The sequence below is a fragment of the Octopus sinensis genome, linkage group LG4 (genome assembly GCF_006345805.1).
Source record: "Octopus sinensis linkage group LG4, ASM634580v1, whole genome shotgun sequence".
In the NCBI taxonomy this organism is placed as follows: domain Eukaryota; kingdom Metazoa; phylum Mollusca; class Cephalopoda; order Octopoda; family Octopodidae; genus Octopus; species Octopus sinensis.
This window is the reverse complement of record NC_043000.1, coordinates 89,952,840-89,968,919: the sequence shown is the minus strand read 5'-3', so window position 1 is coordinate 89,968,919 and position 16,080 is coordinate 89,952,840. Positions and strand designations below refer to the sequence as shown.

The window sequence follows — 16,080 nt, the reverse complement described above, 5'->3', positions numbered from 1 at the left end:
AGAATCCTTTGGGGAGAAAAAGTCAAAGGCTGCCCTTTGACTTTTTCTATTCACAGGGTTTCTTAACCCTTCAGCATTCTCTATCAAATATAAGGCTTATTTATTCACATTGATTTTAATTAGTCATGTTTTACCTTGTAGTTTTGAGATTTCAATTACGTGATAGTTTATTTTTAGAATAATCTTGTAGGATAAATGCAACAGGTAGAATATTTTGGTTGGATATAGCCAGTTTAAATGCTAAAGGGATAACCCAATATTTATGCGCTATTACTTGTAGCTTTCTCTGTTCAGAGCCTCACTGTTTCATAAGGGAATTATTTAACAAGGAATAATTCATATAAAACAGTATGTATTTCTGTTAGGTTTTATATAAAACCTATACAAGCTTTGCAAAGAACTAAAACTAGGTACTTCATATTCAATAATAGAATTATACTGAAGAATTATAAATGTTCTCATTAAAGTTTTCTGTATTTTATAAAGCATTAATTTCTTTTTTCTTTTCTTTTCAGGGTTGCCAATGGTGCAGTGTGAATCCTCTTCTGTCTGTCTCAGCAGGACTTTTTACCATTATTTACCTTCAAGGCCTTCTCTTCATCTTCCAAAGACACACCTTTCTTTCTGTGATTAGGGCTGAATGCCCAACCACTTCCCCCCAATTTTCTTTTTTTTTTTTTCATTATTTCCTAACGAATGTCGTTTCTCGATATTGAACTTCCCATCTCATTGTCTTTCTTATTGACTTTAAAAAAATTAAACTGAAACAGCTTTGTAAATCCCTTGATATGGCGAGTCCAACAAAGAACAATAACCCTCATGGACCACGGCAGATTGACCTCGATCAAATCTGGGATGACCTCAAGAAAGGTATTGACCAGATTTACAGACAGGAGAGCATGGCTAAGGGCAGATACATGCAGCTGTATACGTATCCTTTAATGCTTACAGAAATAACAAAAAAACAAAACAAAACAAGCAGAATGAAACAAAAATATTTTGTGATTGCTCCCATCTCATACATCCAGAATTCTAATGGTTTGAATCAATTACACTGTGTAACATGGTTTTTGTCCCTGGGTAGCAACTGTTGTTACCTCAAGAAAGTAATGAAAAATGGCTAATGTTTCCTTCAAACTTTGCTTTTGTTACATTTATTTGAACCCCAAAGAATCCCTCTCAACACATAGCTATGATGCTTTCCCATTGCTCACTCCTACTCTTGATTAGAGATACACATATTGTCAGCCGCTAAGGGGTATGCTCATGTGGTTAAGGTAAAGCAACTGGCAAGCAAATCTGTGGTATTTAGCAGAATATTTACTATAACAATTTTTCTGTTCCAGCAGCTCGATACTGAATCTGTCTTAAATGTAATGAAAAGTATGTCAGTTTGGAAACATTGATGTCCAGGTCACAAAAGCAGTTTCTAGATAGAAGCAAATATGAAATAACACTTATTGACCAAAGAAGGAAAAAAATAAAAATTTTGTTGTGCATCATATTAATTTATTAAGCTACAGGTATAAGTGTGTGTATGGTTAAGAAGCTTCATTTGCAATTGCCTGGCTTCGGGTTCAGTCCTACTGTGCAGCATTTCAGGCAAATCTCTTCTATTATAGTCCTGGGCCAACCAATGTCTTGTGTATGAATTTGGTAGGTGTAAACTGTGAGGATACCTATTTCTTTATTACCCACAAGGGGCTAAACACAGAGGGGACAAACAAGGACAGACATAGGTATTAAGTCGATTACATCGACCCCAGTGCGTAACTGGTACTTAATTTATCGACCCCGAAAGGATGAAAGGCAAAGTCGACCTCGGCGGAAATTGAACTCAGAACGTAATGGCAGACGAAATACCGCTCGGCATTTCGCCCGACGTGCTAACGATTCTCCCAGCTCGCCGCTGTATGTATGTATGTGTGTGTGTGCCTCTTTGTGTTGGTCTCTCCCCATTTCTTGACAACTGGTGTTGGTTTGTTTACTCCCACATAACTTAGTGGTTTGACAAAAGATAAAGTGGTGCTCCAGCACGGCAACAGTCCAATGACTGGAATATAAAAAAAATATGAAAAAGTCCTCATCAAATAGAAACCAACATTTGTTTCCATTCAATTCTTTTATTATTTTATTTGTTCCTGAAAAATTGTTGGCCTTGTGCCAAAATTTGAAACCAATATTACACATTGGATGTCATCATTATCATAACATCCACGATCCCATGCTTGCATAGGTCACGAAAGAATTCATTAAGGCAGATTTGTTTTGGCTGGATGCTCTTCCTGTCACTAACCCTCACCTGGCTCCAAGCGAAGTAATATTTCCTCATGACTGGACATGTTTGCAGGGAAGACTGGAAACAAGTGTTTTGGTATGGATGACAGCAACGCTTGTTTATAACCATCCTCTGATGCCAAAACAAAGAGATGCACACATTCACATACATACAAGCACACACATACTCTCTCCCTCTCTTTCTCTTTCTTGTATGATGGGCTATTTTTAGTTTCTGTCTGTCAAATCCAGTCACATTCAGCCCAGGACTCTGAAACCATATCACTGGGAAGCAGACTTCTTAATCACACAGCAATACAGCAATGCCTGCTGTGATAATCAATTTAAGGCTTTAACAACTGGTTAATTTCATAATTTTATTGACAATATAAAAACCATAAATTTCAGTAATTATTTCACAGATTAATAAGACTTTTGGATGCCCCGCCTTCTTTTGGTGATTTTAAAGTTGGTTATAACTCCGTTTTTTCAGTTGTTCAACAGTTGGAAAACAAGGAAACAATAGAAACTTGATTGATTGTTTACTTTAAATGGTTAGATAATTATCTGCATGTTGAAGAGGGATGTAATGACAGAACAATCTTGTATTGTATATTATGTTTATACTGAAGTTATTATTTCCACAAGAGGTTGTCATCAGAATCTTGATCTACTACATGTCTGTGCCATTGACTGATTCCATTGTTTTAAGTGCAAAGGAGATGACAAACAATTGAGATGACTGGTGATATGTAGTTCTTGAGAAGACCCACCCAGCCCAACAAAACTGATTCTGAAAGCACAGTGTGTGTGTGTGTGTCTGTTCACATACACAGGCACAGGTGTGGCTGTGTGGTAAGAAGCTTACTTCCCAAACATGGGTTCAGTCATATATGTGTGTATGTGTGTGTTTGCCTCCTTCTGTCAGTGTTTGCTCCCCATCACCAATTGACTACCAGTGTTGGTGTGTTTACGTCAAAAGAGACCATTGGAATAAGTAGCAGGCTATAAAAAATAATTAAATATTGGGGTTAATTTGTTCAACTAAAAATTCTTCAAAACGGTGCCCCAGCATGGCTGCAATGATGCAAAAAAAAGAAGGCAAAAGATACACACACACACACACACACAAAACTCCCTTCCTCTGCCAGATCCTGCCCAATTTTCTCGTCAAGATGTTCCCACCAAACTTCATTTCCATAATGCATTATTCTGCTGCTGTAATTATGAACAGAGCTGCATACTTCACTATCTTTTTTCTAGTACCACTTCTTACTTCCTGGAACCATTTCATTTGTTATCTGTCCTCTCCATCCACATTTTACATTGATCATCTTGAACCATTTGTTTTTCTCTCCTCCTCCACCATACATTTCTCCCATTTCCATTTCACTAGGTTTGCTCCATATTCTTACAACTTGCCCAACTACATGTCATTTATCTCTTTCTCCCCACCCTTCTTCCTTCCCCATATTCTCTCCTTTCCCTGTCTACTTGACTATTGCTATTCTGTTTCTTTTCATCTCCATCCTACCCTCTTTTCTGTGCAGTCTATCATCTCTCTCCTGTTTCTCCTAACTCTTGTATTACTAGCAAACCCCCAACCCTGCCCAATTTCTATGGTTGCCACCTAATCGGCTCTCTTTCCCGCCTTCCCTACATATCAACCTTCAACACTTGTTCTGATATTCACTTCCTTACTCATTCCCTATCTCTAACCCTCTTTCACTCTCCCTTATATTCTTGCAATCTCTATCCACCTACTGCTCTTGTTCTGCTCTCTCTCATTTCTCCTTACCGGGGTATCTTGAGAGGTCACTTTAACACCTTGTCACTACTATTTTTATTTCCATCCAGCTCCAATTTAGTGATTCTCACCTTTTCTTCTATCATGTGAGGAGCTTGTTGGCTCCTCTACAGCATATATATATGTGTGTGTGTGTTCTGGACATATATATATGTGTGTGTGTGTATTTGTATATATGTATGTATATATGTATGTATATCACAAACATATATGTATGTAATGATTGTAAAGGAGTATCACCATCATGAAAGGTATCTAGCTATAAAAAATTTGCCTCAGAAATTCTGTCTGACCATGCAAACGTGGAATATTGAGCTTGAAAATGATGAGGATGATGCTTGTACTTTGAATTTACATGACTCTTTATCAAATTTGTTTTGATAACATTAAATTTCAATGAAATATATTTATTTCCTTAAATTTTTGTTCAGCTATGTTTACAACTATTGTACTAGTGTACAACCAACAAATACAGCCCAAGGTCAACAACCTCGGGTACCTGCTGGTAAAAAGGGCAAACAGCCCACTTGTGGTGCCCAGTTTGTTGGCCTTGAACTTTATAAAAGACTGAAAGAGTACTTAAAAAGTTACTTGGTAAAATTACTGAAGGTAATCATTTCTCACTTTGTCTTTCTTGCAAATTTATTTAAAGTAAATTTTTGTCTGAATATTTAAACCTTTTGTTACCATATTTCTATTGAAACACACTAGCCTTGTTTTGATTAATTTTGAAAATTACAAAGGATTTAATAAAATAATTTTATCATTATTATGTTGGTGTTTGGAATATAAATTAACATGAAATTTTGACAGGTTTTCATTTAGATCACTTTAAAACAGGACGTTTCTATCTTAGAACCAGGTGTGGTCTCAAATGGGTTGGCATTAAAAGGATTAAAGTATTTATTCAATAAATGGTTAAGATAAAGAAAATATTTGCCTGTTATCTGAAATTAAGTTCGTTTTAAAAATCAAAACAAATTATGTTAATAATGCAAATCTTTTTCTCTTTCCCAGGATAGTACATCTCTTCTTGAAGAAAATGTTTTACGATTTTATACCAAACAGTGGGAAGATTATCAATTTTCTAGTAAAGTTCTCAATGGTGTGTGTGCATATCTAAATAGACATTGGGTACGACGAGAGTGTGATGAGGGAACAAAAGGCATCTATGAAATTTACTCAGTAAGTTGAAAACGGATTTAATCTATTTTTCATTGTACTTTGTATTTTCTTTTGTACTCAGAAAGGAACCCTTTGTAGATTATGATAAGACTTTTGATAGTTATGAGGTGAAAGCTGTACTGAAGTCTCAGGAAGTACAATGAGTTGAGGTACAATACATCAAAGTTCTCAGTGGGGCAAAATCAACATGTGTCCATAATATAACTCCACTGTCACTACCTGTAAGAGTTCTGGTCTGGAATGGCATCAAACAAGGAGATGTTATCTTTCCAAAGGTCTTAACTGCAAGTCTTGAAATGGTCATTAGCGACATTGATAGGGAAGGTGGCATTAATATCAATGGTGAACTACTTGTGCACCTCCAATTTTCAGATGATGTCTTGCTCATTGCAGGAACCTCAGATCAGCTGCAAAACATACCAACAAGAGTTACAGAGTTCAACAGTGGGCCTCAAAATAAACCGCATGTAAATAAAATACATGTGGTCTGAAAATGTAGCACAAGGCCATATAACAACCCCATAAGTCCACCTCTTTATGAACCTTGCAATATGTTCTCAGCAGAACTTGTGCTTTCAGTATTTCATGATCTCCTCTTTCACTTCACTCCACTCAAATTATCTTGTTTCAGATGTGTACCAACAAAGTATTCCTAGCATGGATCCTTCCACTACTCTTTATATTATATCCAGTCATTGTTCTTCCTTCTTCAAAGTAGTCTCACAAGTGTGTGAGTGCAGGTAGGACAGTGCTATTGGCAAACAGGGTCTTGTCCAGCTGTGCTTTGAGCACACAATTAAAGCAAATGCTTTCTAACTTGTTCTTACTCTATAAGATTTTAGTGTTCATGTCTCAGTAAATCCTGTGTGTGTGTATATATATATATATATATATGTATATATTGTGATGCAAACAGGAAAACTGGAACTCAAAATATAAGTGTAGGTGTGTTTTTATTAATATTTAGCAGAAGCAGCAGAGTTGTTGATTTATATATCTGGTGATGAAAAGTGATTTCTCACCAGCTATATAAATCCACAACTCTGTTGCTTCTGTTAAATATTGATATATATATATATATATATATATATATATATATATTGTGGCACTCTGTCGGTTATGATGACAAGAGTTTCATTTGATCCGATCAACGGAACAGCCTGCTCACTGAGCACAGCATGACACAGTGTGTGACCAGGCTGGCACTTTGAAATACAGGTACAACAGAAACAGGAATAGAGAGTGAGAGAAAGTTGTGAAAGAGTACAGCAGGGTTTGCGACCACTCCCTGCTGGAGGCTTGTGGATCTTTAGGTGTTTTCACTCAATAGACACAATGCTTGGTCTGGCAATCGAAACCTTGATACCACGACCTAACCACTGGTCCATTGCACCTCCACACACACACACATGTGGAGGTGCAATGGACAAGTGGTTAGAGTAGCAGACTCGTGGTCGTGGGATCACGGTTTCGATTCCCAGACCGAGCATTGTGAGTGTTTATTGAGTTTATTGAGAGAGAACACCTAAAGCTCCTCAAGGCTCCAGCAGAGAGTGGTGGCGAACCCTGCTGTACTCTTTCTTGACCACGAGTCCCACGACCCCAAGTCTGCTGCCCTAACCACTGGTCTATTGCACCTCCATATATATATATATATATATATATATATATATATATATATATATATATATATATATATATAGGTGCAATGGACCAGTGGTTAGGGCAGCAGACTTGTGGTCGTGGGATATATATATATATAAAGTGTGTGCAATTATTATTGGTATTATTAAAAGCAGCAAGCTGGCAAAACCAGACAAAATGCTAAGTGGCATTTCTTCTGGTTTTATGTCCTGAATGCTGCTGTGCTTGACTTTGCTTCCCATCCTTTTGGTGTCAATAAAATAAATACCAGTCAAGCACCAGGGTCGATGTAATCGACTTACCTCCTCTCCCCAAACTCCAGGCTTTGTACTTGTTGTAGAAAGAATTATTACTATTATGTGTATGTGTAATTATTATTTTTATTTGTTATTGTCTATTGTTACGGTTAAGCTGTTTTGTTCACGATGTTCCTTGCCTACTGCCTACCCTGAGTTTTTACTCATGGTACATGTCAGGTTGATATAGATGTTTTTGATATCTGTTTTTCTCTTTCAATTTTGCAGTTAGCTTTGATCACTTGGCGGGACAATTTATTTCGCCCTCTGAATAAGCAGGTAACTGACGCTGTTCTTAAACTAATAAAACAAGAACGGCAAGGGGAGACAATCAATACTGGTTTGATTAGTGGAGTTATTAATTGTTATGGTAAGATTTTTTTTTTGTGCTTGTTTTAATTACATATTCTACTTTTACTATTTGGATTTAAAAGTGTCACTATGTTGTAGTGGGTAAAATTTTCTTCTTTTCATTTGTGGGTTTGAAGGGAGGGACTGTTCCTTTTGGTCTTTGCAGGTCTTCCAAGACCTGTGAGATTGAGGCTATTAATGTTCCACTTAGTGTTGCAAGTTGACACCTACAGGAATGTAATGAACAGGGTGGAGATTCTAGAGGGCTGATGTTTTAGAGGAGAAAAGATATAGGCGGTTAGTAAAGGGCTTAGGAAGTTGGACACAACATGGGTGATGAAAGAAGGAAAGACGAATGAATCAGGAATATGAGAACGGGTGACACATGGGCAACCAACTCCAAGGAGCAGTGAGGCCATTGTAGTAGAGTTAATAGAAAAGCCAGAAAGAGAACAAACCAGTAACAAAAATAAATGCAAAAAACCAAAAAATGACAATCCAACACGTATAAAATGTTAAATTGTTCTTTGTTTCTTTCCTGTATATCACAATGAAAAATATTGGCAAAGAAGTTTTGGAATTTTCATGTTTTAGTTTAGGCCGTGACAGGAAAAGTTTGAGAATTAATGTTTTAATCCCTTTTTGAGATTGTTTTTATAAGAATATGCTAGCTGTTTGTATCACTGGAATTATGAACCCTTTTGTATTGAAAAGGTTTACAGTTGAAATTTCCCTCCAACTGTATATGTTTTATTACTCACATAAATTTGCAAATGTTATCATCATAGTTACTTAATGTCCATGTTCCATGCTAGCATGGCTTATCTAGTTTGAAAAAATATGATAGGCTCAAGGACTGCATCATGTTCTTCCTAATGCTAACCATTTTACAGCTCTAGTGTGGTGCCATGCAGTTTGCAAGATTAAGTTCTGTATGGTGGAGAGGCTTTATGCTGGAAGAGATAGAACCAGAGCAGTACAGGTTTCTTACTGTAGTGAAAGTACATGGTTACTCACATTGTAGTAGAGAGGGTAGGAGTGATTGGGTGACGGTGGAAAGAGATAAAAACAACGATGTGTCTGGGTTGACCCTCAAGGTGCAATGTAAATAAAAATGGGAACTTAGAAGAGATTACAGAAGTGTAGGTGGGTGGAAGTTGCAAGAGTGTATGGGAGTGTAGGAGATGAGATGGGTGAGGGAAGGTAGGCAAAAACTGTAAGGATTGGATAGATTTGAAGTTTGGATAAAGGGTAGGTGAGAGTCAATGATACATGAATTGGGAGAATAGGAGATGACTGACAGCGCAGAAAATAAGGGGTGTGGAGAGCAGCAGAGTAGCAATGATACAGTAGAGAGGAGAAGGATGATAGAGATGACATGGTTGGATAAATTAATTCTTTCTCTGGTAGCTCGAGTGGCTATGATTATCCTTTTGGTTGATATCTGAATGTTGACACCTTATTTTCACAAATGATGTTTTCTTGTTTAGTTGCTCTTGGTCTAAGTGAAGAAGATTCCTCAATTAAGGGACCAGCTCTAGATGTATATAAAGAAAACTTTGAAACACCTTTCATAGAAGACACTAAAGAATTTTATACAAGAGAAAGTAAAACGTTCTTGGAGCAGAATCCTATAACTGAATATATGAAGAAGGTAAGATCCGCAATCCAAATGAACTTTTTGTTGTCTGTATTGGCAAAACCTAATCAATAAAAGTTTTTTTTAGATAAAAGTAGTGTTTATAAACCTTTTGTTACCATACTTCTATTGAAAGATGCTGCCTTTGTTTCAATAAATTTTGAAAATACAAGGGATTTAATTATTAATTCAGTCATTATTAAGCTAGTGTTTGTAACATAAATTAACATGGAATTTTTATGGGAGGTTTTCATTTAGAATCACTTACTTTTTAGTATTCAGATTACTTTGTCAAGTATATTCACATTGTTTTGAATTAATCCTGCATTGTTTTGTAACTTTGAGATTTCAATGATATAATTATTTTTAGTAAGACTTTGTAGGGTAGGTGTGAAAGGCCAAGATCTAGTTGTTGTTAACATAAAACAGGTAGTGTATTTGGGTTGAAAATGGTTGGTTTAAATCCTAAAATATTAAAACAGGAACTTTGTATCATAGAAGCATTGTTGGTGTTGAGTAGATTGATATCAAAAGAGTTAATTTTCTGCAGGCTGGGTGAGTAAAAAATCCAACATCTCAGATTTGTTTTTGTTCAAATAGAACTAAAATAGGGAATCTTATACTTTGGGCTTACTAAGAAATAAATTACTTCTTAGTGATTCCTTGGTTATCTAAGTAATGAGAAGATAATAATCGTAATTTCTTTATCTTCATATTTTTTAATGCATTTAATATTATATTTCATTTCAGGCTGAGACCAGACTTACAGAAGAACATAACCGTGTTCAACTTTATCTTCATTTAACTACACTAAATGCTTTATCATATATGTGTGAGAAAACATTGATAGAAAATCACATTGACCTCTTTCACATTGAGTTCCAAAATTTGTTAAAGGATGACAAGAATGAAGGTAAGTCCCAACATGTAATTCTACCTGAATTCATCAATATTTAATTAATCTTATTTAACCCAGCAAATGAGAGAATGCTTCTCAAAAGGGGTTTTGGTAGAAATGTGTAACTTTTATTTTTTTGTGAGTGAACTAGAATATTGTTAAATAATAAGTGGTGGTGGTTCTTTTGATTTTTAGGTTTATTTTCTCCCCTCTCTTTGGGTGCTTCTGATGATGGTATGTTCAATGCATTTGTTGGCATATTTCTGCTGTAATACTTCACCTTCCTTTCACTTCATTTTGAAAAATAATGAAGAATTTAGTAAAATAACTTTGTAATTATTAATTTGGTGTTTGGAATATAAATAATCACAAATTCTATTAAAAAGGCATACACATGATGGGTATCTAATCCATTTCTATTTACCAAATTAATTCACAAAATGTTGGTCAGCTGAGGGTTTGGTCAAGCTGTTGTGCAGTGAGACTGAACACTAAACCAAGTAGCTGCAAAGTGAACTTCTTAAGCATGCCTGTATATTATCTACAAACTGAATTAACTGTTGTTCAAAATAGTTTTGCTCATTCATTTCAGATTTAAGACGAATGTATCAGTTGGTATCCCGAATAAAGGATGGCCTAGGAGAATTACGTATTTTTTTAAAGAATCATATCTACAACCAAGGTCTTGCTGCAATTGAGAAATGTGGAGAAATGGCTGTGAATGTAAGTGTTAGGCTGCTTTATCATTATTATTTTGTAGCAGACTTTATCATATATTCTGCTGTTTTTTTTTCAGGCATTGGACAAAGGGTGGGGAGGAGCATGCTTAGTCAGTATCTTGAAGGGTCTCTGATCAATTGTTTGTGCTTTATTGATTTGTGATTGACAAGGCAAATTGACATCGGTCGGAAGGGAAGTAACCGAATACTGCATGGTATTTTTACTTGATAAATCGCCTGGTGCCATCAGATGCTGATATATGTACATAAACTCACACACAGATGCATGAACTGGTACTCTATTGGGTATGACAATGAAGGTTCCAGTTGATCCTATCAATGGGAACATGCTGCTTGTGAAATTAATGTGCAAATGGCTGAGCACTCCACAGACGCATACCCTTAATGTAATTCTGAGAGAGATTCAGCGGAACACAGAATGTGACAAGACTGGCCCTTTGAATTAAGAGCCTGGAGCAATATGAAATAAAATGTCTTGCTCAAGGATACCATGCACTGCCAAGAATGGAACTCACAATCTTACAATCGTGAGCCAAATATCTTAACCACTAAGCCATGTGCCATCACAGGCACATATAAATATTAACCTTCAAAGGAAAAATATTTATTACCTTAAAGTAAATTAAGCAAATTTCTCATTTCTATGACTTCTCCCATAATTACTCTGTCATTTACTCTCTCTCTTCCTCCTCTGTTTCTATAATTTTTTCTCACTGTGTGTGTGTGTGTGTGTGTGTGTGTGTGTGTGTTGTGTGTGTGTGTGTGTGTGTTCTTTAGTCATTGCCTACCACCAAGCCTTGTATGTGCATCTCTCCTTTACTCCCTCTCTCTATGCAGTGTAAAACATGACTGGAGATATCAACCAACCAACATTTCTGTTGGCTATTACTATTATAAAGAAATTCCTGGCAACCAAGTGAAGTGAGGTTGTAGAAATAGAGTTCTGGTCAGAAACATAATGGAATGGTAGCAGTCAATTTGAACTCATTACCCTTGAGTAAATAGTATATTATCCACTTCACTCTAACTTCCTTATACTTAATAAAGATTACTCAAGGTAGCATCATCCTTCTGTAAAGGGTGCTTGTATTTTGAATTACTGCAAACTAAAGTAAACTGTGTGTGTGTGTGTAAGGTCTAAGCACTATTATAGAATATTACATTATAGCACTATTACATGTATCATATGATGATATACTCTATAATGAGATAATTTTATTTATTTTTTAAAATATTTATTTTCATTTATTTTTCAGGACCCCAAGACCTATGTACAGACTATTCTTAATGTTCATGTAAAATACAACAAGTTAGTTAGTGAGGCTTTCAACAATGACTCTGGCTTTGTTGCTGCTCTAGATAAGGTAAGTTTTAAAAGGGGATGGTGTTTTAAAACCTTTTTTTGTTTTGCTTCTCAGTCGTGTGGTTTCAAGCTCAGCTCCTCTTTAACACACCTTAGGCAGGCATTTCTACTATAGTCATGTTCCCACCAAAACCATATGAGTGGATTTGGTAGATGGGATGTGAAAGAAACCTGCTATATGTGTGTGTGTGTGTGTGTGTGTATCTTTGTGTTGACATCATGTGATGATAGTAATTACTAGTGATGTTGTTCATTTCCAATCTTCTATGAAAGACATGTCTGGTCATAGGGAAATATTGCCTTGTTTGAAAACAAGTGAATGTTGGTGACAAGAAGTGCACCCAGTTGTAAAATCTACCTCAATCAACTCTGTTTCACCCATTCTAGCATGTTAAAGTAGACATTAAAACTATGATGATGATGATGATGAATACTGTTTCAACCTTATGATTAATGGTTATGAAACGTTCTGTCCATTTTTGATTTCTTTTGATATTGCAAAATCAAGGGAATGAATATGTATATGCCTGCAAACATATTCACCTTTACACATATTCACACGCACATAGGCCCAAGCATGGCTGTGGAGTTAGAAGTTTGCTTTACAACCAGATGGTTTCACAGTCCTTTCCAAGTAAGTTTAGGACGGCCAAACTAAACAGCGAAACACAGAGCAGATCACAGAACTTTTACTTAAATGCATACAGAACCCATTTTTTGTTTTTGTCTCTGGTTGCTATGGGCTGGTTTTACATTTGTTCTGTTTATTGAATTCTTCATATAATTGTGGAAAAATCTTCCGTTCAGATTGGCATTGTTGAGAAATTCTATGGTCTGTGGATGATGCTTTTATTGAATTATTGGCTGCTAGTCTGCAGACACTATTGATTTCTAATTTCTTCTTTACACTTGTTTATTGATTCTGAACCATTTTCTATTCTTGTCTTGTAATTCCCAGGCTTGTGGTAAATTCATTAATGATAATTACGTTACGAAGAAAGAAAATTCCAAGAAATCCCCTGAACTTTTGGCCAGATACTGTGATCTTCTACTGAAGAAAAGGTAACATTTATTGCTTTCTGAATCAAATACTATTTTCAGATTTTCCTTTAAATATTACTATCATAAATTTTTTCTGTGAGAGTTTCAACCAATAAGTCTAGGAATGGCTGTGTGGTTGAGAAGTTTTCTTTGGAATCGCATGGTTTTGGTTTCAGTCCCACCGTGTGGCACCACAAGTAATTGTCAGCCTGCCAAATCGTCTCCTTTGAACAGCTCCCCCCATCCATCATCTCTCTTACTCTGACTCTCCATTTCCCTTGAGGCAGTCCTAGTTTTCTTGCTACCTTGATCCATTTTACTTGTCATTGATTACACTGTGTAACAAAATTAAAATTTTTTTTTTGTCTTTGGTCAGTAAGTGTTATTTCCTATTTGCTTCTATCTGGAAATCAAAGGAAACAACTGCTATTCCCTTCAAGCTTTGCTTTTATGACCTGGATATCAATGTTTGGAAAGTGAACTATTTTCCATTACATATAGTGCAGAGTTGCTGAAGCAAAAATAACGTAATAACAAATAATCTGCTGAGTACCATAGATTTGCTTGTCATTTGCTTCATCTTAACCACTTGAGCATAGTGGCTGACAATATGTACATCTCTGATCTTGAGCAGCAGTAGTAGTTGGGGAGCATCATAGTCATGTGTTGAGAGGGATTCTTTAGGGTTTGAATTATATATAAGAAAAGCAAAGTTTGAAGGAAATAGTAAATTTTCATACTTTCTAGGGATAAGCAAATAGGAAATAACAGTTGCTACCCTAGGACAAAAATTGTTACATAGTGTTAATTATTGTTCTTCCTACATGTTGCAGTGATCATCCCTCTCCAGAACCACCAAATTATCTCCCTTCATGCACTATACTTGCCTTATCTCCCCTCTACCCGCACTCTAAAATAGCCTATCCAACTACATATCTTTCTCTTGTCTGTAAACTGTATCATCATTACTATCACTGTTACTATATTGCCACTCTTCTCTATTCTCTTTTATTTCCCCTTCCGCAACTCTTCCATCCTTGGTCATCTGTCTCTCCCTACATCCACCCTTTAATCTTACCCAATCCTTCCATTCCCCATCTCTTGCATCCCTCAGATGCTCTTGCAACCCCTCACCCACCTGCACTCCTAGTTCCTCTGTCCCAATACGCTTCTCACTTGAGTAGCCACTGGGACTTGAAGCTCCTACTAATAATTCTTACTCCCTCTCTCCTAAATGTAACCACTTAGCTCCTCTACAAGAACCTCCTCACCCTTCCCTTTCACACTTAAACATCTCATCATATAAAGCCCCTCCCTCTGCACTCCAGGTTCTGTAATTGTGCAAGCTGCAGGGTGACCTCACTAGTTCTAATGGCATGTAAAAAGTACTTAGTACACACTATAAAGTGGTTGGTATTAAAAAGGGTATCCAAATGTTGGAAACCATTTTAAAAGTCATTGGAACACAGTGCAGTTCTGTGACCCATTAGATCCTTTCAAACTGTCCAAACTGTGCCAGCATGGAATATGGACATTAAATGATAATGACAATGATGATATAGCTCTCCACGTTGACCAATGCCTTGTGAGTGAATTTGGTAGACAGAAACTGTAAGAAGCTTGTATTGTATACATATGTGTGTGTCTTGATATTCTGTCTTTGTCACTGCCTGTGTGCATTGGTGATGATGTTGGCTTTTTCTGTTGACATTCTAGCTAGTTGCTCTGTGCTTTAAATGATGTTGATGATGATGATGATCATCATTTAACGTCCGCTTTCCATGCTGGCAGGGGTTAAATGGTTTGACTGGAATTGGTAAGCCGGAGAGCTTCACCAGATTCCAGCCTGATTTGGCATGGTTTCTATGGCTGGATGTCCTTCCTAGTGCCAACCACTTCAAGAGTGTAATGGGTGCTTTTTATATGCCACCAGCACATGACATGACACCGGTAACAGCCATGATTATGATTTCACAGGTGCCATTTACATGACCCTGGCAACAAAAAAAAAAATTTCTTACTTGAAAAGTAAGGATTGGTGAGAGAACCTCTTGCCATAAAAATCCTCCCTGTCAAACCCATTCTACCATGGAAAAACAGACTTATGAACAGGTTTCTTATTGTAGTGAGACCATGTGTCTACTCACATTTTAGAAGAGATGGTGGGGTTGATTGGGATGGCAGAGCAAAGAGATAAAAAATAGTGGTAGTGAGATGTCTGTGTGGACCCTCAAGGTATGAGGGAAAGCAAAGTGGGAATGTGGAGGGGGGAGAGTGTATGAGAGTGAGAGACAGGGAATGGGTGAGGTCATCATCATCATTTAACGTCTGCCTTTCATGCTGGCATGGGTTTGACAGGAGCCAGCCAGGTAGAAGACTACACCATGCTCCTGTGTCTATTTTGGCATAGTTTTTACAGGTGGATGCCCTTCCTAACACTAACCACTCCACAGAGTGGCATGAGTGCTTTTTATGTGGCATCAGCACAGATAAGGTCAGTTTTGGCATGGGCTACCCTTCCAGATGCCAACCACTTCACAGTGTGGACTGGATATTTTTTACATGGTACCAGCACTGGCAGGGTCACCAAGTAACTTGCAAGACAAGGAATTTTTGAGAGGGGAGGGGGTCATTGGAGGAGGTGATCATGTGTCAGATGATGAAAGGTTAGTGTGAGACAGAGAGGCAGAAACAGGCATAGTAGTAAATAGAATGAATGAAGAATAAGTTGCATGAATAATATGTAGGGGAACTGTAAGTTGGATAGGGTTGGGAGTGGTAGATGTAGTGATGGTGGATAAGGGGTGGAGTGTAACCATTGATGTATGGGAGTGAAGGG

General features: G+C 36.8%; 1 protein-coding gene across 2 annotated transcripts in view; it reads left to right on the top strand.

Moving 5' to 3' along the window:
* Positions 1–16,080, top strand: part of LOC115210321 (cullin-1) — a 65,459-nt gene that overhangs the window by 27,473 nt on the left and 21,906 nt on the right. For both annotated transcript variants that reach the window (XM_029778846.2, XM_036502242.1), the window contains exons 2-10: positions 516–931; positions 4,516–4,693; positions 5,102–5,269; positions 7,438–7,579; positions 9,051–9,214; positions 9,950–10,112; positions 10,690–10,820; positions 12,094–12,201; positions 13,159–13,262. In XM_029778846.2, the coding sequence (XP_029634706.1) occupies positions 789–931; positions 4,516–4,693; positions 5,102–5,269; positions 7,438–7,579; positions 9,051–9,214; positions 9,950–10,112; positions 10,690–10,820; positions 12,094–12,201; positions 13,159–13,262 (1,301 nt within the window). In that variant the 5' untranslated portion in view covers positions 516–788. The remainder of the gene's footprint in view (positions 1–515; positions 932–4,515; positions 4,694–5,101; positions 5,270–7,437; positions 7,580–9,050; positions 9,215–9,949; positions 10,113–10,689; positions 10,821–12,093; positions 12,202–13,158; positions 13,263–16,080) is intronic.